This window comes from Rhamphochromis longiceps, linkage group LG18, assembly GCF_057381845.1.
Source record: "Rhamphochromis longiceps isolate RC_006_pf linkage group LG18, R_longiceps_female_GT1.1, whole genome shotgun sequence".
NCBI classification, from domain to species: domain Eukaryota; kingdom Metazoa; phylum Chordata; class Actinopteri; order Cichliformes; family Cichlidae; genus Rhamphochromis; species Rhamphochromis longiceps.
Window position 1 is genome coordinate 22,729,867 of NC_140574.1, and position 27,949 is coordinate 22,757,815.

General features: G+C 39.9%; 1 protein-coding gene across 5 annotated transcripts; it reads left to right on the plus strand.

Annotated features, from left to right (window-relative positions):
* Nucleotides 1-196: 196 nt before the first annotated feature.
* On the plus strand, nucleotides 197-25,418 carry tcf3a (transcription factor 3a). Of its 5 annotated transcripts, XM_085390106.1 has the most exons (21): nucleotides 197-761; nucleotides 4,181-4,280; nucleotides 4,686-4,758; nucleotides 11,282-11,355; nucleotides 11,876-11,951; nucleotides 12,628-12,668; nucleotides 12,789-12,924; nucleotides 13,303-13,352; nucleotides 14,692-14,791; nucleotides 15,193-15,329; nucleotides 15,452-15,602; nucleotides 15,749-15,807; nucleotides 15,933-16,011; nucleotides 18,686-18,762; nucleotides 18,868-19,038; nucleotides 19,174-19,285; nucleotides 19,429-19,558; nucleotides 19,774-19,842; nucleotides 21,343-21,578; nucleotides 22,008-22,154; nucleotides 22,965-25,418. In XM_085390106.1, the coding sequence occupies exons 2-20, from the start codon at nucleotides 4,227-4,229 to the stop codon at nucleotides 22,145-22,147; spliced, it is 1,965 nt and encodes a 654-aa protein (XP_085246232.1). In that variant the 5' UTR covers nucleotides 197-761; nucleotides 4,181-4,226; the 3' UTR covers nucleotides 22,148-22,154; nucleotides 22,965-25,418. The 5 variants fall into 5 exon arrangements, with proteins under 5 accessions (XP_085246232.1, XP_085246231.1, XP_085246228.1 ...); XM_085390102.1 differs by lacking the exon at nucleotides 19,774-19,842 and having other exon boundaries at nucleotides 199-761; nucleotides 21,337-21,578; XM_085390104.1 differs by lacking the exon at nucleotides 21,343-21,578 and having other exon boundaries at nucleotides 205-761; nucleotides 19,774-20,012.
* Nucleotides 25,419-27,949: the final 2,531 nt, after the last annotated feature.

Here is a 27,949-nt window from a genome sequence, read left to right on the forward strand (position 1 = left end):
ATTTTTCGTAGCTCGGGCGCTATTTGAGAACAAAATTAAAATGCAGGGAAGCCCATAGGCAAAATGAGACAGCCCCTGAAGTCGATATTGAAACATATTTGGACGGCCCACATGCCAATCAAAATTTCCTCGCATCCTATTGGTCCTCCCCCCGATATTATCGTTCCATCTTCTGCTCGTCTAGTCTGTTAGGCTTTCCGCTGTCCCCATCCGCCAGTACACATAGACCCCCTCCAAATTGGTCCTCAGATCCTTTTCTGTTTCGTTCGCAGCTACGAAAAGGTGACATTTTGCGGTGTGTACAACCAACGCTGCATCAGTACACAACAACGCTACTGAAGCGTGCTTGGCTCGATTTTTTTCCCCTTTTTAGCTGAAATCGGACACCGCTGATGTTATAGCGTCAGTGTCCTCCCGCAGGCTGCGCTGCGGAGTGATATTCCATTGGAACCGACAATGTGGAGGGTGTTAAAATGTCTACTTGGAAAATGAAATGGTTACAGTTTCTTTAACACTGAAGAAACCGAGTAACACAAGAGTTATGGTTCGTGGGACACACGTGTGTTCAGCTTCGTGACAAAAAAGACAGCGAGTCGAGGCGACAGAGGAGCGCTTCATATTCTCTTTCCTCATCTTCATCAAGCCACAGTCCGGACCACGGGGAAAGGATCCTATCCCTAACTTTGTTTTTTTTTTTTCCTCCTCTTTTTGTACTCCAGCCGCTAATTTCTCTGTGTTGGATGTCACATTGTTAAATTCAGGTAAATGCGTGCTAATATACATTCATAACAAGCAAATGCATTTCAAACAGAAGTGGTTCCTCACGTTGTTAGCGGAGTAATAACCAAGTTTTTAGCGCATCGTTGAAGTTGTGCTGTGAGTGCCACAGCCGGGAAAAGCGGGGTCCTTGTTTTTTTCGGCCCGAGCGAACTTGCACTGTTATTAGTAAGTGCCAGGGGCTTGTGTGGGCTGAAAAAGACTTCTTTGTTCACTTCAAAGAGCTATAACGTTAACGCACATTAGCATATGACCAGACTGAGTGAGCTCCTCCGGGATTTTGTTGTCTGTATTGGTAGTGTGAGGTGTTTATGGACGCGAACATTCGCCGTGAAGCGTTAACGCAGACAGGCGGTGTTGGCTGCTTTTCTCTACTTGTGGGAAATGCTAAACATTTCCAGCGCTGAGTGAAATGAATTTTATACATTTATTTTAAGTTTTATTAATTTATCCAGGGGCACGTTTATAAACCACAAAATTACGTATGTAAAAATACCCCAGTAAAAAAAAAAAAAGTATTACTTGGGTATTATTCATCCCCCCTTCAGCCTCTCAACCGTTAACCACAGCAAAGAAGCAGCGATAAGATCGCCAAACGCTTTAGTTTCTCTTCCCCACTTATTTTTTAACCCCCCGATATTATTTTATAGCGTTTTTACATTACTTATTGTTTTATTTAAGTTTCTACCATTCATCTGAAACTTTATGAAAGAGGGGGGGGGGGCGAGTCTTTGTGTGCATCAGTGTCTCATTCTGCTGCTCGACGTCAGGGCAGGCAACAGGTTTTTAAGTCCTTTTAAACGGCCCGCAGGATTTTTAACCGAGCGATGAGCCGCCGATGGCTCTCTTGTGAAGCCAGGTTTCACCACTTGCATTGCTATTTCTGCCGTAAAACTTTTTTTCTTGACACCTAAATGGGCAGGCCAAAGGTGGGGGTGCTCAAGACAAGCGTATGCAACTTCCATTTGTTAGGAGGGGCTGAGCACTTATCCCCCATTTTGACCTCAGCTCACTGAGAGAAAATGCTAGATTATATACTGTCAACGCATTGTTCCTGAACCAACAGTTTCTCCCTACTGGTAAGTCATAATGCTGTTGTGTCAGTATTTATCCGGCCTTTCACCATTGTTAGATTTAGTGTGCGCGTCTTGACTTCGGGGTAAAGTAGGTTTTATTGGCTTTATTGTTAATATCTATTGTTGACAAAGTACTAGGGTAACTCGCAGTATTTCCAAGTCTGCTGTAATGGATATGACAGTGGTATTCAAATTACTGATATTTTAATGGGTTGGGCAGTGCAGTTGTAGTTGCCATGCATAACTAAAATTAACTGGCTTTCCCCCTTTCTGGTGTATAGTGTTTAGAATAAAAGCCAATCTTCAGTCGTGGCATTGAAATGTTTTTGTTGGGTTTTTTTTGAAAAAAGATCAATCATAATGAAAAATATATTACAAATTATATTAAAGGCCGGCAAGTGTACATCCCACCCTAGCCTTATTGTTGTTGTTGTTGTTGTTGTTGTTGTTTTTTGTTGCTAATTTTAGTATTTACTTATCCTGTTGCTGTCTTCACTCAGTGCACTATGAAAATAACCAAAACATACAGGTTTATTGCTAAATAAAAGAAACGAAAAACATTTTGAGGCACACCAAGGAGGTCTGGGCATCTCTCTGAAGGAAAATCATCAGTACTGTGATTAAAATATAGATATGTATTTTTAATTTTAATAACTTAAAAAAAAATTAGGTTTATTTTTTATAATCCAGGGGAAGGAAAAACAACAGAAAAATGCACTTTCTGTTAAGTAAGGTGGTATCAACTTTAGATGAACACCATTGGCGATTATGTGCCTAGTCACCCCCCACGGCCCATTTTAAACCAGGAAAAACCCTGACATGTAACACTCCCAGTAGATTGTAGACATAAGGACAGCCTCCCAGTGGTTGTCATTTGAAAATTCCTGAAGTTTATTCAGTATTACACTGTGCAGATATTTCAGTGTTCTGTTTGCAGTATGTACTTTTCACATAACCTGTTATTAGTGTTGGCAAATAAGGACCCAAAATTCTACTGTTGCTGGGTCTAATAAATTAATTACCTGCTCTTTTAATTTTACAAAATATCTTCAGGTTGCTTTTAGGTACAAATGGGTACGTTGGTACAAAATATTTTAAAGTGGCAAGTTTTAAAACTTGAAAATGTCTTTATGTCAGTCATATTGCCGCCAATCGTTTTTAAAGATTGCTAAAGGCTGGTTATTTGTGTTTGTTGTAGCCATACTTTACTTTTGCTTACCGCTAATGATCTCTGAGTCGACTCTGAATTTAATCGACATCTCTGACGCAAAATCAAGATGTGATTTCCTCCAGGTGGCATTTCTTCTTCTTCTATTTTTCTTTCTTCTTTTTGTTTGTGACTTTGTCCACAGTGTGTAGAAATGATTCTTCTCAAGGTGTTTTCGCCACTCAGACTGCATTTGCTTTGATATAGGCTGGTACTGTTTAGGACTCCAAAATAGTGTGTTACCACTTTGTAAATTTTAGTGAAAACAAAACTTAAAACATGTTGGGTTTTGAGGTTGGAGGGAGGAGTTTGAGTTTAGTGCCTGACTGACAACAAGTGCAGTGTGGCCTGTGGCCAACCATGGTCACTCATGTTAGATGTGGCCTACCAAGTTAAGATTTTCATAACTTGGTCAGTATCTCGCCTGCTTTATGGCATTTGAATGGTAAAAATATAGAGCAGAGGAATTTGCAGCTTATGTATATCTACCGTTGCACTATGCTGTTTAATTGACTTCCCTCAGTGCTTTTACGATGCCTGCATTACTACAGTGTGAGAAATCTATTTCATATGGACATTGTAGTGCAGATCCATATATCTGAATTTTTGTAATGTTACTTTATTTTTTTAGAGAGAGAAAAAGAGGTTTTGATCAGCCTCAGCCATTTTTACACACACACACACACACACACACACACACACACACACACACACACACACACACACACACACACACACACATCATTTCTGCTGATTGAGATTACATTTTATTTAAAATCCTAACATTTTTTTTTTGTGTCTGTATTTCTCAGCTTTTTAATTGGGGAATAACATGTCATCCTTACCATTAGGAGTGATGAATGGCACGGTGAAAATGACACCGTATTTATACAGGTGAACGAGCTAAATGATCAAATTTCCTGGAAATCTGAGCTGAGTGTAATAAGCAGTAAATATGTTTGTCTGGTTACTATATTCATATAAGTAACGTTTTTATAATTTGACCATTTCGCCTCCATTTTTGGATTAGATATATTGCAGAAGGCACCAGTTGTCAGAACAGTTAACCATCTAACAAAGAGGCAAAATAAACTTACACGCTCCTTACCTTTGCTTGTAGTCGCTTGCTGAGAGTGAAAAGCCCAAGTGAAGAGCAGCAGCAGAGAATGGCTGCAGTGGAAACAGACAAGGAGCTCAGCGACTTGCTGGATTTTACCGCGGTAAGATTTCTCCAGAGATTGCTTGAACTTGTTGAGTGAGCATCTCATACAATTCATCATATTCTCACAGATGGCAGATTTTAACTTTCATAACAGATTTTGAACACTTGTCAAGTAGATTGAAGTATGTATGGCATTCATGTTTGAGCAGGAATTGAAGGACTGCAGCGGGTACATGAGAAGGTTTTATATGAGACTCTTGTTGTCTGTTTAATTTGTGGTGTTAGTCAGGCAAAGCTGCATTGTGGAGATTGCTTTATGCCTGTCATACCTGCTGGTTAAACAGGATAAGATAAAGGATAGGGTAGTATAAATTATTACCTAACTATCCTTCCCACAAATGAGGAGGGAAAGTCTTACACTGAAATCCAGTGGTTTGTTTACAGTGTCGTTCCTCTCTTTCAGATGTTTGAGCTTCCAGTTTCAAATGGCAAAAACCGGCCAACAACTCTCAACAGCCCTAAATTTGGAGGTTCAGGTAAGAAAGAAATCTTTTAGACATTTGTTTTATCTCTGAGCCTTATGTTTCAGGTCAAATTTCCTTTAAAGACATAATGATATAAATGCCAATACTGAACAACCGATACCCTTCTCATCTTTTCTCTCAACTAAAGGTAGTGAGAAATATTGGGGTTTTTTTTGTTATTATCTGAACCAGTGAGGGGCTTTTTCCAGTTTCAGTATCCGACCTTCGCACACTCTGTGTTTTGAATTAAAATAGAATAGGAGACAGTTCCTTCTCACCTTTGCTTCTTATAAACGGTTTTTCGATCAGACTTTTTGAGAGAACTTCAGGAACAATTGTCATCTTATTTTACATTATGCAGAACAAGCATCATCTTCCTTACACTTCCTCATCCTCACCTTCTCAGCTGTTGCCATTCAATCACGTAAGGACAAAGGCAGAGGGTGGGGGTGGTGGAAGCAGCCCAATTAATCTCCTGTGCTTACTCTGTGAAAAAGTGTATTCCCTTGTCCTACAATCTTGCGCCCTACTTTTTTTCTCCACATTTTCACTTAGATCTATTATCTGTCCCAATCAGCAACCCCACCAGGCGGACACTTGCAGTCAACATTAAGGCGCATGTGTTGCTTGCAGTGTAAAAAAAGAGCCTCAGAGATGCCTATGACATTGCTTTGAACATTTATCTGTATGTGTATTTCCTACAGTAGGCCTGCCTGGGTTATACTTCATCAAGTTGATTGATAAGGAACAGCAGTTGTCATTCAGTATGAGTGGGCAAACAATCAGTGTCATAGATGGAGCTAAGGCAGTTGTTAACTTGTGGGCCAGAACTAAAGAGGAGATATAACTGGATTCATTTTCATTACACCCTGACATTAGTTTGTTTTTACTTTTGCTTTGCTTCACTCTTAAAAGCCTAGCAAAACCAGCGTATCTACAAGGTTGCACATCAGTGTTGGCTTAAAAGCAGATACAGCAAGGTGACAAACTTTAGCAATTTAAAGACAAGATTTCAAGTTGATCATAGTGATTCTTGGCATGACAAACAGGGTTAACTCAATATCCTTTGCTTACACTGGTTGAACTTGTGAGACGCTATCAAAGGGTTACTGATGTATATTTGGGGCACAGTGTTATGTTCTTTCTGCTGTTAAATCATGTATGATCTATACTGTTCTTTGAATTAGAAAATGTTAGGTAGTTAGCTTAGTGTGGCATCAAATTTAGAAGAAAGAGGGAAACATTGTTCCAAAGTTTAAAAGTACACCTTTGAAAGCTTAAAAATTTGATCAAATCTTGTCAGTCTAAGAGAGTGTGACTTCTGGAGAAGGTGTGTGTGTGTGTGTGTGCGTGCGTGCGTGCGTGCGTGCGTGCGTGCGTGCGTGCGTGCGTGCGTGCGTGCGTGCGTGCGTGCGTGCGTGCGTGTTTTATTATTTTTTTTCTTCTTCTTTGTACGAGGAAATGACTTCCTGAAGTCGTGTCATGTCAGTGATGTTACGAGGTCTGCCACCATCAGCCTAGCCACAGAGACCTATACTAAACCGACCATGTTTCTGCAACAGGCCAAAATACTGTTGCGCAGATTGATTGTTTTCTCTAATCAGGAAATGAGACACATTCTTTGTTGTTGTTTGTGTATCTCAGTGTGTTAAAAGATCCTTGCATTTCATTTTTAGAATGAAAGCTTTGTTTCCTACATTGTTTTCTTTCTTTTTTTTAATGTAGTACTAAATTGTACTGTTTTCTGACTTTTGGGGATTAGGGATGGGTACCGAAACCTAGTAGTAAACAGGCAGCAGTGCTAAACAATTAAGACCTTAATACTGACAAATGTCAGTTTTCTTTTCTGTACTGGAGAAATCATGTCATATGCTATTCCTAATTCAGAAGAAAGCTGTTCTGCGCAAAGAGCAGTGGCAGCACTAGGTACCAAACACACAAGTTCAGCAAGTACCACGTTCAGTGGGGGACATGAACAGTCTATGGAAACATGGTCTAAATGCATCACATGAGGAATGCATGGTTTTCATCTGCCTGGCTCTTTGTTCATCTCTCAGTGACCCATGCATGTAGTGTTTGGTTTCATGGTTTAATGATTAACAGCAGGCAGCTGATTGGGTGTTTCTGAATTCGGTCTGATATAATCATGTCATCACTTGTCATTCTGATAGTCACGGTTTCGTTTTCAGAGCACTTAGAGCTTAAGCAGATTCAGTGATAAGATCCATGATTTGTACAGTTGAGATAAGAAAATAAAACTCCAAAACAAAAAAGGTACTGTTAAAACACTCGGCCAATAAGCAGTATCATTCGTAGTAGTGCTGTTTAAAACCTAACAGTACAACTAAATATGATTTCTTTTGCAACCCAGCTTACCTTTCACTCGTTTTTTTTCTCAGTGTACTTTCATTTTTTTGGTTGCTGGAAACTGAGAATCCTAAAATATATTTTTTAACTTTGGAGAGAAATGCAGAAGAGAAGGAGGTAAAAAAAATTTGCATGAAATGTTTCATTTTTCAAACGTGTTCGTGATTCTCAGATACTGAAAGTCACAAGTTAAATCCATCCATCTGCCAGTACATTTTCTTACCCACTTAACCAACTTGGAGGCTGTTCCAGGTGCCACAGGGTGGGAAGCAGATTTGATCTTTAACATTTTAATCCCTGGCACATATTGCTGTTAAAATTGTTTAAAAAACCCCCCAAAACATCACTTGGTTTCAGGTCCTGGTTTAATGTAAAGTTTTAATGTAAAAGCACTATATGGTAGTAGGATAGGGTGGATTGTGTTGTGTTTGAGAGGTTGTCGGTAACTCACAGCTTAAAAACAGTCAGAGCTTTGCTATTGTACATTGTTCAGTATTTCATTAACAGTGTTCACTCTCTTGAGATTTATCTGACATCATGCTTTGTGTCTGTGTGACTCACTTTGCAGAGGGAAGGAAGAAGTTGTGTAGACAAATGGCGCACTCAGTTATAGGTGCCTGGGGCAGTGTTCCTGTAAAAACGAAGACATGTCTGCAAGTTTGGTCAATGTATGTGCCTGGGTTTTGCTCATGAAGCCTATGACTCAGGCTGGCTGTCTGTTTCCAGTGTCTTTCTTCCTGTGTAATTATAGACTAGCCATGCTTAAAGGGGCGTTGCATGCTGGGAGGAGAAGTGCATTGGGGTTCTCCAGAGACTTTGTCTGATGTTACTCACCCTTCTCTTCGTTTTCTCTTTCCAGTTGTGGTAATTTGTCTGAATAGCGCGCTACTCATTATTTTCTCACGAGTGTAGCACTTCAAATGGCGTTAGCGGAAATGTGGTCTGTAGAGAGCTATATAATTTTGTCCTTTTTTTTTTTTTTTTTTTTATTTAATTCGTAGCCACACAATTGCTCAAAATCCTGTGGATGTTTATGTATGATGAGGTTTCTTGCAGTGTTGGCAGTTTGATCATTTTTATCTGTTAAAGCACTCTAAATTTTCCTATAGAGCTGGATGAGCATAATTTCCGAAAAGGAGGATGTAGATGAGTAACACATTACAAAAAAATGATTTGTCAGAAACATGAAGGCCCTGTTGGAGGTAGTGAGGAGGAGAATAGAAATACATCCAGTATGTGCTTTTGTCAGAGAGAGGGTCACATTCTGTGGTTTTGACAGATTTAAACAGGGTTATGACTGTTGAATTCCTTTAAATATAGAGTAAGTACACATATTTATCTGTCCATATGAAATGACACAAGAATCCTGCATGAAAACAAGATGATATACTTTTGAGAAAATGACCAGACATCACAGTTTTTCTGAATCAGATTAATTTCATTCATTTTTATTGCATTGATAGTAAGATTCTTTTGAAATGGTAGTAGTTCAGAAAGGGTAGGTTCTGTTATAACGATCTAATAAGTAATGTCACTATTTTAATTACTTCATCAAAGCAGTGCAACAGATTTGATTACTTTTTAAATAACTTTTCTAAAATGTTTAATTGGGGGACTGATTCTGGTTTTTAGTAAGTTATATTAACTTACATAATTAAATTATGTAATGCCCTGTAAATATCAGGTCACAAACCTTTTACTTACTATATAGTGGCAAAAATCAGGACAGGTGTGTGTTTTGCATAATATGCTGAGGTTGGAGAAAACCATTGGGAAGCAGCAGCGTAGCAAGAACAAAAATCAAGCTGTTTTGAAAAGGTAACATTTCTTCTTCTTCTTTTCTTTTCTAATAAAAAAGGTGCATTTATATAAGTTTTAATTTATTAATTGATTTTTTTCATTGATTTTTTTTTTTTTTTTAACTTTTGACTCTTGCTGTTAAATTTGCTTTTACCATCAATTACAACATGAGTTAATCCCAGTAAGTGCCTTGAAGAAGGACAGCTACCTTATACAGGTCTTCTAAAATGACAGGATTTCTAGATGTTTCTGCAAATCAGACCCCATGAGAGGTTTTAGTTTTCTTGCTAGAAGGTCTTCTAGCACAGTCTAAATCACAGGTTCTCCACATGGATTTTGTTGAACATATGGTCACATGATCCTAAATGTTTGTGGGGTTTTGTTTTGTTTTTGCTGCAGAGATGTGTAGAAATATTAGTATGTACGTTACATAGAGAGAGTGTGAAATGAGCGTTGCCTCCTGTTTAGTTGCAGCATTTATGGACAAACATGGCAACAGTGACAGTGTAAATGAATACTTTCAAAAGCACAGCACTAATTAACCTCACCCATCACAACGCGGTGGGGTTGATTAGAGCCTTAACAATAACAAAAACATGAAATATACATCGAGTTAAATTGGATATCAAAGTTTGATGAAAGTGTAAACAAATTAAAAAGAACATAACGATATGAGAGAGTTCATTACAGCAGCTAAAAGTTAAACACAACTTATAACCATGTAGCTTAATTAAAACACAGTTGATGAAATACAATTTGACAAAGCAAATGTAAAATGTCAACTTGCACAAATAGCTGAATAAGTGGCTGAGTATATTCACAGTCCAGGAAATCTGTTTTCAAAATCAGTTCGCAGCTGTTCTTTGTCTGCCAAGCAGTTTTTGGGTTAACAAAATAAGCTGAACCTCTGAGTTACACAGTGGGTCCAGTGAATTTTATTTAAATTGTGTCACTATCAATCACTCTTTTGCCTAAATTAGTAAGAGTAGGAAAGCATGGACAACACATTAAAGTAGTTTTGTTTTTTTGTTTTTTGTTAAAGCAATGCGGCGGTGTGGAAAAACAGACCACTTGGTAAATAATACCATCGATTTAAAAAAAAAAAGATTGTAGATTTACCATTACAAATCAGGTTTCTCTATCTTCTACGTTGCTATTTCTATTCCTGTCGAAGAAGAGAAGGTGCCACATATTAATGTCCTGCTAATTAGCGAGATAGTTGTGTTATGGTGCGTGATTCTGAATGTGCAGTATTCATGTCGATCGGTCAAATAAAGCAGCTGAAATACTCCACTGCTCTGTAAACCCACATTTCATTCTAATATGCTAAATCCATGAAGTGGAAATTTGATTCTTTAAATAGTTGGTGTATTTATTTCATTTTTTAAAAATATTTTCAGAAATGCACTTGTTATCCATAACAGTGTAAAATAGAAAACACTGAATTGAAGCCTTTTCTTCTCTCTATTGTGGGCACTGATGATTTACAGCAATAGTAATTCTTTTACACATTTTCTTTATCATCTTTGATTGACATGAAGAGTGACAGCCAGCCATAGAGAGGGGACAAGACATTTTCTCCTTCATCTCCTATTCTGCTGCTGCTGTTTATATAGATCACAGTTGTCACAGCAATCTAGCAGCTCTCGGCAAAGTGGACCCATCACTCTGCCGTACTGCTGATCCTGTCATGATTCTAGCCCCCCTCTCCCCCCCTCCACTTTTTAATTAGACAACAAAACAAAAATATGAATATTCATAGACCTGTGCTTCATTAATATGCACAATTATGCAAATCAGTACGCAATTAAGCTTCAGCTTCCCCCCCAGAGATGCCGTGTTGCGGTACGAGAGGAGATTGAGAGCAAGGGGACAGGCAGGAATTTCTGCTTCACCAATCCTTAAAATCACCCCTTTCAAACACATTCACCTCTTTGAACGCTGAGGCGCTCCGGCCAGGGATGACTTGTGCAATTTGTGCGAGATTGAGACCTTGAGTCTGTGTTAAGACGAAGGTGTAGGCCAAGTGTGTGAGAATAGATGAGCTATGAATGACTGTTGCCATGGAAAATGTAAAAGAGTGGAGTGGGAGAATGAAGAATGTTGAGGATGATTCTGGGAGCCTCACACTGGGTGTTAATTATTCAAACTTCCTACAGCTCATATCCACGCTATGTGACAGCACTGTCACTATGCTGTCTCTGTGTGAGCTGCGAAGTGAAGCTCCTCGGTGGAGGTTACTTCGAGCTGCCTGAAAAACTTGTATCAAAGCAAGTTCGCCAAGTTAGACATTTCTTTGCAAAGTGACACTGTAAACCTGTGACAAGAATTTAGTGGCTAATGGCTAACCCAGTGCTTTGTCTTGCAGGTATAGATGAGAGGAATGGGTCCAGTCCCTGGGGAACAGGGGAACAAAACAGTCCATCTTTCAACCAGGGAAGGGTATGGCTCATTTTCACTTATTGCATTAAGAAAAAAAAATAAACCCTTAATGTTACAGCCCAGGTTCCTGCCATTCTCAATAATGTGAACAGCCTAAATTAATTTAATTTAAACGATGTCAGAACTGATCTGTAAAGTCCAGCATGGTGTTGCATATTAATTCTGAAGCTTTTTATGACTTTTTTTCACACCTTATAAAAGGTCAGTACAACAGTACTGGAGTGCTCTACAGTGCTGTAGAACTGTATTCAGGGTTTCTAGCATTGAAGTTGTTAAGCTTGAGGGTAGCAGTAGACTCATAAGCTGCATCAGCTTTTATCTGAGATTGAAAAAATAAACAAAAATTCTCAAATCTTTAGGCCCAGCAAGGGGTCTTTCTTAGGCCCATGAGCTGGGAGCTTGAAATACTTTCGCAGAATACTCTACTTTTATCTGCAGGAGTTTATTTTCTTACATGGTAGCTTTGGTCTTTATTTATTTGTGTTTCTATTCCTAATACCTTTTGTTTTCTTTCCCTCAGGGTTATGGAGAAGAAGGCCTTTACAGTGAACAAGAGGCCATGGCTTCTGCTCCCATATTTGAATCAGGGATCGTTGGTAAGGACTTGTTAACTAAACTGAATAAGGCATTGAAGCGTGGACACCACAAATTTCACATTGTCCATTTTACAAACCAAAGAGAGTCGGGGAAGTGTGAGGCAAATGTTGATGAAGATTATAATCGTACTTAATTATGGAAGAACACTGACTGAAAAACACAAGTCTATATGAATGGGTAGTGTGACTGAATCAGAACGAGGAGTTGTTTGGGGGACAGAGCAGCTATTCTTAGGTTGGACACTAACATATCAGTTTAAGGCAAAAGGTTTTTAATGGATGAAGTGTGAGTAGGGTAGTGGGGAGGATGTGGAGGAAGGGTTTGTTTGTGTGCAGTTTGTGTGTTCAGTGTGGGAGGGGTGCGGAGTGTAAAGGGCACCCATGCACAAACAAGGCTGTCCCTTGGGATTACATTGGCCTATAGCTCCCCTCTGTTAACTGGCAAAGGAGGGGGGTGTTTGTGAGCACAATTGCCCCAGAAGCATTTATAATGGGCCAATTTGTCTTTTTTCTTTTTGCTGTCCGCGGCCATAAATACCGCAAGTCTTCATATATACTCACATAATGGGAGGTACCCAAATAGAGAAAAGGGGATAGACAGTTTGTAATTTAACATAAAAATACCCTCTACATTTTTAGAACCTTAACCTGATTTCATGTAATTTCCCCTCAACAGGGAAGGCAGAACAAGGACCATACTCGTCACTTGGAATGCAGGTAAATAAATTTGAATGGTGCTTCATCCCCATTCGCTGAAGCTTCTTTTCACAAATTTTGACTCTTGGTCAGTTTTCTTACTTTCTTTTTAATTTACGTCTCATATTTTGCACTCTGTAGCCGGGCTTCATGACCAGTGAGATACCCATACCCAGTCCTGATGCCCTCTCTCCATCTGGCACAAAGCCAAACTCTCAGTTTTATCCCTCCTATACAGGGAGCAACCCTCGCAGGAGACCCTCACAGGACCCCATAGGTAAGGGTGCAAATTATTATTTCAGGCAGGGTGTTGAACACTTAGAAACCGAATCTTCTGTCACATTTATCGTCTTGTTCTGATCTATTTTAAGGTTGTGTGTACAATCACTTCTCCTGTTGAGGTTTTTAAAAAGTGTCTGAAAAATCTCACTTCTTCTTAGTGAGAGAAAATGAAAATCCTGAGCTCCCAGGGAAGAAAATTGGTCAATAACATCACCTTCATTATCTTTAGATTAGACATTAATGAGCAGTAACAAATGCAGATTGATGGATCAATTCGGCAGGAAGAATCTTTGATTGTATAGTTACTGGTACAATAAGGTCTTTTTGTGTAAGCTGGCTGATATGATTTCCCCTCCTGTCTGCCTCCCCACAGAATCGCAGGCAAAAAAGATCAGGAAGGTGCCCCCTGGCCTGCCCTCCTCTGTGAGTACTTCATCCATACTTCAGCCCCATACTGTATCTTGCATTCACTCCATGCGAGCCCAGGTTTTAATGCTTTACGCCCTTTTTCACATTCCATTTGGCATCTGAAGCCACTCCTTGGCTTGCAGAGCAGTGTAAAAGCTGCAGTACAGGACTTCCAGCTCTTACAGCTGCGCATCTGCACCACCAAGTAAAAAAGGAATCGGGAAAAAGCCACTCATTCACCCAGTCCCTCATTTGCAGTATGTATTTATAGTGTGTTGTATTTGTAGGCCCTTTACTTTATGACCACATTTCTTTCCCGCTGCCAAGTATACTCGTTAGATCACAGAAGAGAATTCATACTGGGGTTTGATGCTTCTTACTCCTCATTTTTTTCCCTCCCACTCTCCCTCTCTGGGCACCCTATTTCCTCATTTTCTCTACCCTCCACCCCACCCCACGCCAGCTCTCTCTCTCCTTCCCCCTCCACCGCCATCACCCGCAAACAACAGCCCTCCCCTTTCTTTCTCCCTCCCTCCCCCTTCCCTCTATCCCAGCTGCCAGAGAAGTTGGCCGCCATCCAGGATACGGCAGATGGTTCAGTAATTAGGAGTGCATCTCTCCGTTCCCTCTTCTCCTCTCCCCACTTTTTTTTCTCCCTTTTCTCTGTGTAATCAAATTATAGAAGAAAACTTCAGTCCATTTGGATTTGAGACTTTCAGACACAGTTTGATACTTGAATTTACAAAGAATGGCCTTGATTGAGAAAGTTTAGGTGCCATCATAAACGTACCAAATCCAGCTAAAGCTTCCATTATATGGTCACATCGTCCCATCCTGTCTGTAAACTATTCTCAGCATGTTTCTGTTTAACAGGTTAATATGTAAAAATGGTGGACAGGGCCCATAAAAGTGCTGGCATGATTCATTCAGTACACACTACCGCTGTGTGCTCATGCCTGTAAAAATGTTGTAATCCTCTGTTTATTCAATTTAAGTAGTAAAACCAGATAGAAAATAATAGATTCTAACCTTGGATTGAACCCATACTTTTAAGGGCTGTAATCAGGTACCTACTGCATATGTTATTTTAGTTTTGATGTTTCAAATACCCCAGAAGCAGTTATTTTTAAGAACATAGTTTTGCTTATCTACAGAATTATGTTCAGAGAATTTTCCAGATGAAGTTTGAGCAAACCCACTTGTGTGTTTTAAGTGTTTTAAGACAAATGTAAATTAAGTTACTGCATGCCATGCTTGCAACAAGTCATCATATAATTTAGCAGTTACTTAGCTTTATCACACTGAGCATTCAAGGACTGAGCTGTTTTTGTTTTGTTTTTGTTTTTTTTGGTAGGTTTATACATCAGCCTCAGGGGAGGATTTTAACAGAGACAATGCTTGCTACACAGGCTCCAAGACAGGAAACGTCTACCCACCACCATTCTTCATGCAAGGTCAGTTGAAACAACATGTTTTGAAATCCCCCCCCCCCCCCCCCCCCCCTTTTTTTCTCTTTGTGTTGAGTTGAAAAGTTCAGCCTGACTTAAACACTTTCATAAGGTTTTTGTGAACTGAGAGGTGAATCGCTCACCTATGTAGAAAACAAATATCCTTTATTTTCCTTCATAGCTTTTACAGCAGAAATTAGTTGTCTGTAAATGCTGTCACTGTATGCCAGTAAACACGCTGTGGTGCCGGGGTGTTGAATGGTGCATCACGGTTGAATGAAGTGATCACAGTAATGTGACATGTCTCATATGTAGCCTTCATTGTCCTTTTATCTCTTGTGGCTGGTTTTCTCTCGGCCTTCTTGCTTCCCCCCCCCCCCCCCACTCTGCTGGATGTCCCCTGACAGAAGGCCTCCACCCGCCCTCCGACCCATGGGGCTCTGCCGGGTCGATGGTTCAGCCTGGTTATTCTGCCATGCTGGGCAACTCCCCCCATCTGAGCCAGCATGGTCCCTTTACTGCCATCAACCCCCAAGACAGACTGGTAAGCTCTGCAGTCACACTTAGGTTTGTTGATGAGGTCAACAACACACATTAAGACAAATGCATCATTAGGAGCTTCTGTCTGCTTTTCTTTTTAAATGGTTTTGTGTGTTTGCTTTCAAGAAACGGCAGCCACTGCCCCTCTCTCCTCAAAATTACCCCCTGCATGCCAGTGAAGTGAGCGGGGCTCATCCTTCTGGCTTCCACTCTGGCTCCAGCAGCTTTGGAGTCCCCAGCCACACCCCCCCCATCACTGGCAGCGAAACCATTATGGGTAAATCCTTTAATGTGTGCTCCTTTATTTTATTTTATTTTTGAAAAATGCTGGTGTTGTCCTAATTTAAATTATCTGCTATCCTAATTGATGATTATTACTCCGCCCCCCCCCCCCCCCCCCCCCCCTCCCCCCCCTCCATTTAGCAAATCGGGGTGCGATACCCAGAAGTTCAGGTGATGAGATTGGAAAAGCTTTGGCATCTGTAAGTAACAATATATTATAATCACATAGTTTTAAATATTAAACATGATTGCTCTGTTTCATAATACATATAAATTGTTATATTGCATTTCATTAAATTAAAAAAAAAAAAAATTCTGTGTCCAGATCTATCCTTCAGACCCAAACAGCAACGCTTTCCCTCCGTCCCCTTCAACCCCCTCTGGCTCTCCTCAGGCTTTATCAGGTAAGTCAGTGACTGTAGTCCTTTAATCCTGAGGCCTCAAGGTCAGCTGGGCCTCAGCTGGCTGTTTTGTAGCTTTGTTTGTTCAAACCATGTATTTGTTCTTTCCTGTGCTACTCCGCAAGGCCATGATACATACTTTGAAAAACCTGTTGTTTTCACTATGGCGATGCATGAACAGTTTAAAGTGACAGTGCAGCTCCATCTGTTGGGTTAACATGGAAGTAATGCATGTTGTTCAAGCCTTTAATTTTGTGTAAAAAGGGATGTTAACTTTCTTATGTTAAGTTAAGCCATGAACTGTTTCAGTGCCATCAATAGATTCCAATACTTCTCATTTCTTACATTACATGGAAAACTAAAAAGCTACCTTGGATATATCTTGTGACCTGCTGGACTTTTTTAATGTGGAGTACTGTTGATTACCAGTTCAAGTTAGAAACATAGATGGGAGTAATCTTAGTTCATGAACTTTTGCCATGTGTCATTGAGTTCATGAAGGCCTTTTTCTTGCATTGGCACTGTACAAACATAGAACTGAGATAAGTTTGGCATCCAAGATTATCTTGACATTTAGGTCATCAGATTTGGCTGCACGTTGGTAGTAAGGAATGGTTCAGTTATTCACCAAGCACTTAACACTACTTTTTTCATATTTTATTAAACCCTTGCTGTAAATGCAGGTGTTTCTGCCACAAACAGTGATATTTTCTCTAGATGTACTGTAACTGGGGTGATATAACTACCCCATTCACAGCTTAACCTTCACTTGATCTTTCTCACACACATACACCAGCCAAATATAGCTTATGAGAGAGGAAGGGAAAATACCGTAAAAATAAAAAGAGGGTGGGTCGCTTCCTTATTTGTATATGCGTTCAGTCCATGCATGAGCTCATCACCACCTAATTCATCAACACTTCTGTTGAATTAAGAAACAAAGTAATAAAAGTGATGCGTATTAGATTATATTGGACAGAGAAATTTCTTTGAAAATTTTAACAAGTTTATACTCAATATCATTCCATATCTATTGTATCTATATCTTCACATTTACTTGATGTCTCTTTCACATTACAGCAGTTTCACGTGTTGAGTTTCAGAAAATTACAGCCCGGTTTTTCTCAGTTTCTCAGCAGTTGATGGTTGGCCACACATGACAATGAACATGATTGGTCCACTTACAGTGAAGGCAGTGAGTCTGTGTTACCTTATTCACTAGAAATGTCTGCATTTCTTTTTGAATTTTGGCCATTTAAACATACATTGCACTTAAATGACTAATAATAACCATGGTGAACTGCGATCTGTTAATGGCCATTACACTTAAGAGACGATATTACACATGAGCCATGTTGTTAAAATTAACAACTGTTTGAACAGTGAGTTCAGATCGTGCTTGTTGTTTGTTCAGCAGTCTGACGTTATGGAGGCGGAAAAAGGTGGGGATGGTGGCTTTTGCATTCCTAGTGGGTAGCAGTTCATGTTATGGATCAATGTTTTAGCTAATAGTGCTTTTTGGGACTAGTTGTCAAATTAAACTATGTAACTTGCAAATTGGTTCTACAGTATAGATGTGAGTATAATGCAATAAAATGTAAACATCAAATGAGTTACAATTGCATTTACATTAGACAAGTAAAAAATTTCCTCTTGGGAATAACCCAAAACAACTTTAGTGGGCAAAAATGAAAAATCTAACAACAAAAGTAGTTTAAGTGGCACACAACCTAACATATGAAATGCAATCTTAAGTATGCATGTTATTTCCACTTGGCCACTGTCACATGAAAGTGACGTTAACAGAACTTCAATTTTGGACCTATGGGTCTGTTCCTTTCTGCATGTCTGCGTCAAGGCTCGTTGTGGAGAACAAATACTAGAATATTTAAAAGCCTGATTAACGACATTCACCGTGATGATAAACACAGTTGGAGAAGGTAAAGAAGATGCTAAACAAGTTGACTTTGATAATTTAGCTTTGAGTCACTAAACACGTGCTAAACAAAATCAAACGTATGTATTGTGCAAAAATCTCTTTGTATATGATGCTTTGCATCTAGGTTGTTGAAGCATCTTGCGAACTTGCCACAGTTATACTGCAGATTTAAGCTGCGTCTTCAGTCGCATACTGGCTCAGTGGTGTTGAAATCGGGGCTGTGTAGGGGCGTATCAGGACTTCCTGTTCTTGTAGTTGAAGGTGGTATTTTTTTTACTCTCATTCAACGTTGTTGCGCATTGAACTCGGGAAAGATCAGCGTTAACCTTCGACTGAAAGGCCAAAGCTACAAGGAATGTGTTCAATGCGTCACTGCTTTTTTCTCTTTTCTTTTTTTTTTTTGTCCTGTTTTCAGGAGTATACGAACATATTTCCTAATGTTAACAGAAAAGAGAACATAACCATCTAAGACAGAATAAAACTTTAGCATGACGACACGACTGTTTGCACAGTGATGTAAAATGTTTTCTCTACATATGAATATCTCTAAAGGTAAACCTAATAGGCCTTTATGCAAGACAAGCATAACATGTAGCTAAACATTGTATGGAGGCTGTTACTCGTTACTCACTTTAAAGTACCCCAGGTGCATCAATAATAAGAGAGAAAACTTCCCGCTGACAACTACAAATTGTAGGGCTTTTTTTTCTGAATAAACTTGTGATCTTTGTTTCTCAGGCTCTGCATCCCAGTGGACTCGATCTTCTGGTCAGGCCACACCTTCACCTAACTTTGATGGGGGAATTCAGTCTATGGTGAGTAGGTTTTTCACTCTTGATTTTTATTAGAGATTAGAGTTGTACAACCCTTTATGCCTCGTCTTGCCTCATCATTCCACTGTTCTTCTTTCTCTGTTGCAGAGTAAAATGGGGGACCACCTGGATGAAGCCATCAATGTTCTTCAGCGTCACGCCAGCGGGCCAGGGCTTGCTGAAATTCATGGCCTGCTGCAGTCGGGCTTAGGGTTACCGCCAGGCTTGTTGGTTACCGCTGGCAGTGCAGCTGGACTTCCCAGTCGCCTGCAGGGAATGGTGAGATTCATGAATAGTGTGAAAGAAAAGCTGAAGAAATTTAATATTTTAGTTTAATTCCAAAGTACATAGCGAAAGTGGTATGCCCATTTTTGCTACTGTTATGCCAGTATTAAGATTAATTTCTGTTTCAAGGTGTCTGGTCACCACGAGGACTCTGCTAGTCTGCCATCTAGTGGGGGACTTTTGCATGGGCACCATGGCTCTGCATCTGTGCCACCACTCTCTCAGCATGAAGGCTTTACAGGTGCGACTTTCTTTTCATGGTGTCTTCCTGTTTTGTACAGCATGTCTTCTAATACTACACCTCTTTTTGACTGTGTATTGTTTCTTTCATTGTTTTATAAAAATATTGTTCCTCAGTAACCTTTGTTTCTGGACTGTGTGTAGGGCTACCTGGTAACATAAATCGCCCCACTGCTGGTATCAAACAAGAGCTGAAGGACGACGATGAGAACTGCTCCATGACAGACAAGTCGGAAGATGAGAAAAAAGAAATGAAGAACCGCTCTCGAACAAGGTGCACAGAGTCTTAAACCTTATTTTATTAATGCATGTAATCCTGTTTGTTAAATCTTAGTCTGTATTGTAAATTTGACAGGGACTCAGTCTAGTTGTTACTTACTGGTAAAGCTTTTTAGCTTTAGCGATGGTGTCTTATATCAGATGTACAACAAGTGAACTGTACCCATACTGTTGTTTCCTACCTCCTCCTCTACCATGACTCCTCACTAGTCTGGATGAGGAGGATGACGATGAAGATCTACCAGTGGAGATTAAGGCTGAGCGGGAGAAAGTGCGGAGGTTGGCAAACAACGCCCGCGAACGGCTACGTGTGCGGGACATCAACGAGGCTTTTAAGGAGCTGGGCCGCATGTGTCAGCTCCATCTGAACAATGAGAAACCACAAACCAAACTGATCATACTGCAACAGGCTGTTAACATTATACTCAACCTGGAGCAGCAAGTTCGAGGTCAGTGGGTGTCCAAGGAGGAAGGAAGTGGAGGGGAAGGTCATCTTTACAAAATAAAACATCCATATGGCTTCACTTTCCAGCTTCATGTCCTACTATTCTAATATTAAAGCCATCTTGTTGGGATGTTGTTACTCCATCCACAGTCTTAAACATACCGACTGGTTTTAAACGTTAGTCTTTATGCACCATTTCCTAAAATAGCCAATAAGAAAGGACATGTGAGTAGTAAGTCAAGCTGTCTGGTTGTTTTTAAGACAAGCCCATTCTCCAATAAATCGTAAAAGTTTAATTTTCCTGTAATACACACAGGACTGCTGTGTGTTCTGCAAAGCCTCAAAGCTAGTTGCTTGTTTCAGCGAAAGTGCTTACATGTCTGTCTGCTTCATTTTTGGACAACATTAACAACTTTTGTCTGCTCTTTTTTTGTTTTTGTTTTTTTGCTATTGTCTCATTATGCTTTTATTCACCTATTAAGTTATTTCAGCATTTTAATGTCTTTAATCTCACACAGTGTCCTTTATAGCATGCAAGCAGGGTTCTGTGCTGTGTATTAACCCGCCTTTGTATGCGTGTGTTGCTCTTTCAAGCATTTGAGTCTCTAGCTTTGCTTTACTGTTTAAAATAAAAAGGAATCGTTTCGCCAGTCATTCTCCCATCCCCTTTTATTTTCTTTACAGATGCCAACCGCGACCTATTCTTCCTCTCATTCCGATAAATACATCTCCAGCTGCTGATGTATTTAACATGACACCTTCAGTGTATCTCATTGTGTGTTTCTTCTGTGTCTTTCTGCGTAATGCATTTCGGCACAGGGTGTTGCTTCCTCTCTCTCCTTTTCTGTCTCACTTGCCATAACTTCTCTCATTCTGCTGGACAGTCACAATAATCCCCTCAACTTCCACCCTGGACCCAAATGACCGAAAGCTTTTTTTGGTGATTAGGTACCCTAAAAACACCCTAAAAACTAATGATGCTGGTCAGCTGTAGCATTTTGATCCAGTTCGGGCTTGAAGCCCCTGGGTGTTGAGTCTTCAACCTAAAAACTTAAGTGATTTTAACTCAAGCAGATTTATGTGCCCATGCGCACACACTCCTGCAGTACAGCTCCGCTGAGATCTTCATTGGACGTTTAATTGGTCTCTTTGTGGGAGTTTGCAGTCAGTGCGAAGGTCAATTTTTTCCTGGTAACAGGAAATTAGCTTAAATTTTTTTTAAAAGCAGTCTAACTGGAATTTTAGTGAGACCACCTTGCCTAGGTTCAGTGAGGGTTGTGATTTGGGTTTGTTAACCAGCCCTTCCAACCCCCCACCTGTCCTCCCAGCTGCAGCCTTGTCTCGGTGACCGATGAGAACCTGACTGCTGAGGAGAAGGAGCAGAGGGAGCGTGAGCGCCGCCTTGCTAACAACGCTAGGGAGAGAGTGCGTGTTCGTGACATAAACGAAGCCTTCAGAGAGCTGGGCAGGATGTGTCAGGTCCACCTGCAGAGCGACAAGGCCCAGACCAAGCTGGTCATCCTGCAACAGGCTGTCCAGGTCATACTGGGTCTGGAGAAGCAGGTGCGAGGTAGGTCAGCCAATTCAGAACAATCTGATTCCAACAGGCAGCCAGCCATCTCTCAAACATAGCTGGACATCAGTCGCTAGGTAGTCACCCAAAAGACATTCTCTTCTGTTCCTGCTGAAAGTGTAAATTGCAGTTTTCTCTTTGCCTTTATCGCATGCGTGTTGTTTTTTTGTTTTTGTTTTAAAGTGGGGGGGGAGAAAGGGAGAGCATCTGAGGAAGTAAATCCCTGCTTTTCTGCCAGACACCTGCAGCTTCTGCCATACTTTCCATTCTCACGTCTTGCTTTTCTCTTTTATATCCCTCTTCTGTAATAAACCATTTGTATGTTCATAACTCTGCTGTGTATGATCTGTAAGGATTTCTCTAAGCTTAACAAGTCCAGTTTTGTGTGTTTTTAATGAATACATCTTTTTTAAATTTTTGTTCAAGAGCGTAATTTGAACCCAAAGGCTGCCTGCCTCAAGAGGAGGGAGGAGGAGAAAGTGTCCTGTGTGGACCCCCAGATGCAGCTTAGTGGGGGTCACCCAGCTGTAGGAGGAGATGGACACAACTCTGTGAGCCATATGTAACTCTTAGGTGAGTTTGCAGACTACGTGGATGTCAAACTCATTTTACACTGTGGCCCACATACAGCTGACTTATTTGATGTGGACTGGACCGACAAAACTCCACTTTCTGTTAGTGGAAAGAAGTTTAACTACACATTCAATCCCTGAGATGTCTTAACATAAGAATAATCTGTCAGCATGACTGTTTGGGCATAAATTATAAGAGGGACATGTGTAGAAATGTGTGGCTCACTTGCTTAACGTGTCCTATAATTATAATACAGAATCTCCAAAAGTTGAATCTGTTCATCTGGACGTAGCGTTTTGTGGGAGAAACGTTTGGTCGCTCATCCAAGTGACTTCTTCAGGAGACTGAAGAAGAAAACGCTACGTCCAGATGAACAGATTCAACTTTTGGAGATTTACTTTCCTGGATGATTGAGAATGCATCAAGACATATAAAGCAGAATCTTTGTAAATTCACAGAATTGGGGAAAAAAGGAACTTCTTTGTTATTTAGTTGTGTATCTGTTACTTAATTACTTTGATATGGTATGAATGGCCATGGTGGAGGTCTTTATCCACAGGAAAAGATGTAAAACTTGTAAAAATACATTTTTAAGTCCAAACATCTATGGCTTTCTTTATAAATATCCAAAGCCATCCAGTGGGCCAGTTTGGAGTCTTTACCAGGCTCATTTTGTCCCCCAAACCTTATGTTTGACACCCCTGACCTACAGTGAGAACATCTTGTTCTTCCGTCTTATGTGTTGTTTGTTTTCGGTGCTTATTTAAATTTGTAGAAGAAGCAATTTTTTTTTCTTCTTTTTCCTTCTAGTTCCTGTCGATTGTACAGCCCTAAGAACAAGAAGCCTTAATATTTCATAGTCATGGATCTCAGCGTGTTAATCGACTGTTGGAAAACACACGCACACACCTCATTACTGACGAAGCAGGTGGCCACATTCCTGACGATGAATCCAAGAATAACAAGCACACTGATACAAAAAGCGAAGAAGAAAGATTTATTGATCTCCACACAGAAACGCGTTGAACTGAGGGCACTGGTTTAAAGAGAGTGGAAACTGGACATAAGGACATTCTTATGATCATCGTAGTTTTGTAAGACATTTAAAAAATTTCTTTATGCTTTGGGAGCAAAACTTGTTTGGATCAAATGAAGCGTTTGGATCAATTGCTCATGAGAGCAAAGTTAGGATTTGTATTGATGGATCATTATCGCCATTCCCATCAGAAAAAAGGAGGTCTTACATTCTTCACAAGAAAAAAGGGTGGATTTATCTGTTTAATTACACCAGAAGTGGGCTTTATGCATAGTGTTGATGAAAATAATAAATATTCTCTTGACTGAATTGAAGAGGCAGCTTACACCTGCCAGTGGAAGCTGACTGCTCTTTTTGCCATGCTGGTAATCCGGGCTGTATTTCCTACATTTATTAAAGCGGCTGAGAAGGCGTCGCACACTCGCACTGGGTTCATGTTTGCTCTTTAAGTGTGGAGCCGACCTGAAAGTCCTACACATCTGTTACTGTCACTGCCATGCAAGTGGAATGGAAAGACGAGAAGAGACAAACACATGACTGTGCAGAACCCACAGTGCTGTTGAATCAAACATGCACACCGACACGCCAACCCCTGTCCGCCCGTGAGGACTTGAGCATCCTTCTCAGTTTCAGCCGCATCAGCCTGCCAGCATCCAATCGTATATAAAGATGCTGTTACAGCACGTAAACCTTACTTAACACAAGTCTCAGAACAGTTTGTGTTGTGGTATATTACATTTTGCTAGAAGACAGAAATAACTGAGTATTTAAAGGGATCATGAGTGTTACTGCCACCTTTTGGAGAATTTATTGCCACTGACTGACTTGTTTTGGTTGCTCGGTGTTTGGTGTTTTGTTTTTTCCCCCTCTCCTTCTGAACAATTGCAGAGCCTGTTATAAGGATCTTCCTTTTGTAGAACTGATTTGTCATTGTTGTTTTTTTACTCTGTATGATAGTTGTAAGAGTTTTGTTTGTATCATTTAAAATGTTTTTGTTTGTTTAAATTGTTTTGAGTGTAAGATGACCCCGTTTAGATTCCAGGAACAAAGTGAGGTGTTTGCTTTAGTGCCAGATGTGGGGGGTAAAAAAAATATTAGAAATGGCTGCAACATCACATGTTGTGACTCTAATTTTTTATTTATTTATTTTTTTTAACTCTTTGAACACAAAAACCTGTCAGGCCGTTTGTAGTTTGATTGTTCTGCTGTTTGACAGTTTCTCTTAAAATGAAATTTAATGGGTTTTTTCTTTAGCTTACCCCCTTCTTCTGCTTCCCCTGATGTCAGACTCTTTGATGAGCCTGTTGATTAGTTTCTGAGGAAGGTGCAGAAGCGGAGGTCTGCACAATCTGCAACAAAATTTGCTGTTTCATATTAATATGAAGCATAAAAAAATAAAAAAGGGTGGCCCTGGTCATTTTCCTTACCATGGGAGTTTTGATATTGGTTTCTCACCAGTGCCTGAATATGTCTCTGCTACACGGTGGATAATGTTGCATTTAAGGATTTGTAGGTTATACCTTTTTTACCCCCCCTTAAATAATAGAGATGTATAAAAGCATATGCACTTCAGCAAAACCGGTCAGTGTCTCAAACACCTAAATGAAGAGTCACTCTCTGTGACCAGCTTCTGTGTGTGTGTGTGTGTGTATGTCTCATGAGATGTAAGATGACTTATGTGGTCTACAACTTTGATGCTGAAAACTGTACTTCTTGTCTTTTGTGTTCAGAATTTTACTTATGATTTTGTTCTGAACTGGCATGTGCATTGATACATATGTACAGCTGTATGATATGTCCTTATCAGCTTTATCATTGCAAGCTGATACTGATTTGTAACAGTATTTGTCATTATTTCACAAAGTTGGCCTGTGGAGAAGCCCCCAAATATCATTTTCTTTGCCACTCACTCTGGTCTTTTTCCCTCCACAATAACGTGTGTGTGTGTGTGTGTTTGTGATGTGGTTTATTGCTACTGAACACTTTGATTTCTTTACATGAAAGATGCAGTAAATCTGTATCAAACACATGCACCTGACCCTTTCTGCCCACCACAACAGCTGACCTGCTATAGATCTGTCTTCACTCATGTTTGAGGACAACATCTATGTAGGCTATGTCCTCAAAGTGCCTCCAGTTTCCTATTTTTTATATATAAAGTAGATATTGAGAACTGTTGTGTATATAACAGTAATGTAGCAATAAATGTGCCATTTTTATTAACAAAACCTTCCCCTTTTTAGTGTCTTGGTTTTTGAATATACTGCATTACCTGGGTGAATCAGGATCTGTTTGATCTACTCAAATGTTTTCCAGCCATGTTTAAAGATGTAAAAAAAAATTATCTGCTGCATTTTTATACATCTTTATAAAAATCTGTTATGTCAGCTATCATTTCTGCACTTTAACATTCAGTTTATCTGCTCACACAGTTTTAAAATCAGCACATTTTCTGTCATTACAAATCCTGAATCTGTGACTGCCTGAGACGTCCACACGAACCTTCATTCTTAATGTCTCTGCAGTGCAGGCGTGTATGTGTACAGTTGGGTCCAGAATTTGTTGGATAAAGAAAATTTTTTGCAGTTTTGCTTCTGTGCACCAAAATATTTAATATAATATTTAATTTTAAATGCAATGATAGATCAAGTCCTGATTTTCAGCTGGGCTGAAGGGCTTTAATAAAACATTTGCATTAATTGTTTAGGAGTTGGAGTGCCCAATTTTAAGAGCCTCCATATTAACTGGACAACACAAAACTCGTAATGTAAGTTGTCAGGTTTTTAATGCTTGGAGTTAGTGAATATCTGCCTGAAGTCGAGTACAAATAGGCTTCACCAAATGCTGTTTCCTCCATTCCTCCAGACACTGTTAGTACTTGTTTGTTGGACTCTGACTTCTGTTTAGTCCTCAGTAACTGAAACGGATGCACTGTTGGGTTGAGGTCAAGTGACTGACTTGGCCATTGCTTTTGTAGTTTCCTTTTGGGTCATTATCTGTTTGCACTGCCCAATTAGTTTTGCAGCAATCTTTACAGTGAGTACACTTTATAATTCATCCTGCTGCTTCTATCAGCAGTCACATCATCAGTAAACACCAGTGACCCAGTATCACTGGCAACCATAGATGCCATGATGGTGCCTCCACCATTTGGGACAGATCGTGTGGTACACGTTAAACTTGGTTTCATCTTCAGTTGTCTTCTGTGGTCTTGCAGGGTTTTTTTAGTGTTGCTGAACTGACCCAGTGCATTTCTTCTTTTAAAGAACCTAATTGCTGATTTTACGTCTCCTGTTAGATTTATTTTGTTCTTTCAGTCTAATGATGGCCTCCTTCACTTCCACTGACATGTCTGTGGCCCTCGTGTTTAAAACGACAGTGAAAATCTATTGAATGCAAATTTAAATAATGCAGATTATGCAAATTCAACACTTAGAATCGGTTTCAGATATCACATCTGCATCGTTTGTTGTGAAATAAGGGAACAGGCCTCACCCACCCATGAAACTGCTCATCAGCCAATTTCCCCATTACTTTTTAACCTCTGTAAATGGGGACTTTGTATACAAATGGCTGTAATTCTTAAACTTTATATTGATTTATTGATTATTATATTGATTTTTTTTTATTTAAAATATACTGTGGTGGCAAAAAAAATTGTCTGTTCAACAAAGTATGGCCCTAACTGAATACAGCGTACATTTTATTTTTGAACTGGAAAAATCAAACCAGTCTGAGAACCAGATCTGAGCACACACGTTTTGTTTTCTTTGGCCCCCACACAGAGCCAGGTAAGTCTCCATATGTGCTTCACATTTGCAATATACCCCCATACTTCACTAAAAACCTTACACCTTAAACTAATGAATTCAAAAAAATCTTATATACACACGCTTCTCATCTGTGAAATTTGAAAACTTTTTTTTTTTTTTTTTTTTGGCCTGTCCCGTTTGGCTCTTTTTGCCATCAGAATTGTTGTCTAAAGGCGAAGAAAGATGCCCAACGGATTTACTTTACCAAATTGACCATCCCAGCCTTGCCGTAATGGTCCATTTGATTCACCTTTTATTGTTTATTTTATTTTCACTTGCTGAATAGAAGGGGAGAAAGAAAGAGGGAAAGAGAAACAGCTGAGAAGAGGGACGGGGGAGAAGGGCAAAAAACAAAAACCAACAGAATGAGCAGAGAGAAAAAAATGCATAGGCCTATATCAATCACCTGGATCACCTGCTGAGAAAGAAAAAAGAAAACAAGCAGAAGAGAACAAGAGTAATAGAATAAACAACATCACAATGATATATGGGAATATGACAGTAAATACTAAATATTAAACATTATTGTGCAGCACATAAGATCAACAGAACACAGTGTGCTTTGAGGTAGGAGCCAAAAAGGGTGTAGTTTGTGGGTGTGATCACCCGTGTGTACACCTGTGAGCATGGACGCGCTTGTTTTTTTCAAAAGGTTCCTTCCAGTGGCGTGTCCAGCAGGGTGGCCTGGGGGGGGCACAGGCCACCCCCCTCCCAACCAGACTGGCCACCCCAGGTGCCACCCCAAAGGCAAAACAATAAAATTCAATCAAATATCCGATTATGTTTTCACGGTGAAGCTCAGATATCCGAGTGTAAGTGAATGCAGCATCGGCTTCTGCGCTATGTGCATCACGTTAGCAAAGGTAGGAGAGCCAAGCACGAAAGACAGCACTGCAGGAAACAATTTTTCGGTGAAAGAAAATGAGGAGAGAATAAATGTCCCGGTA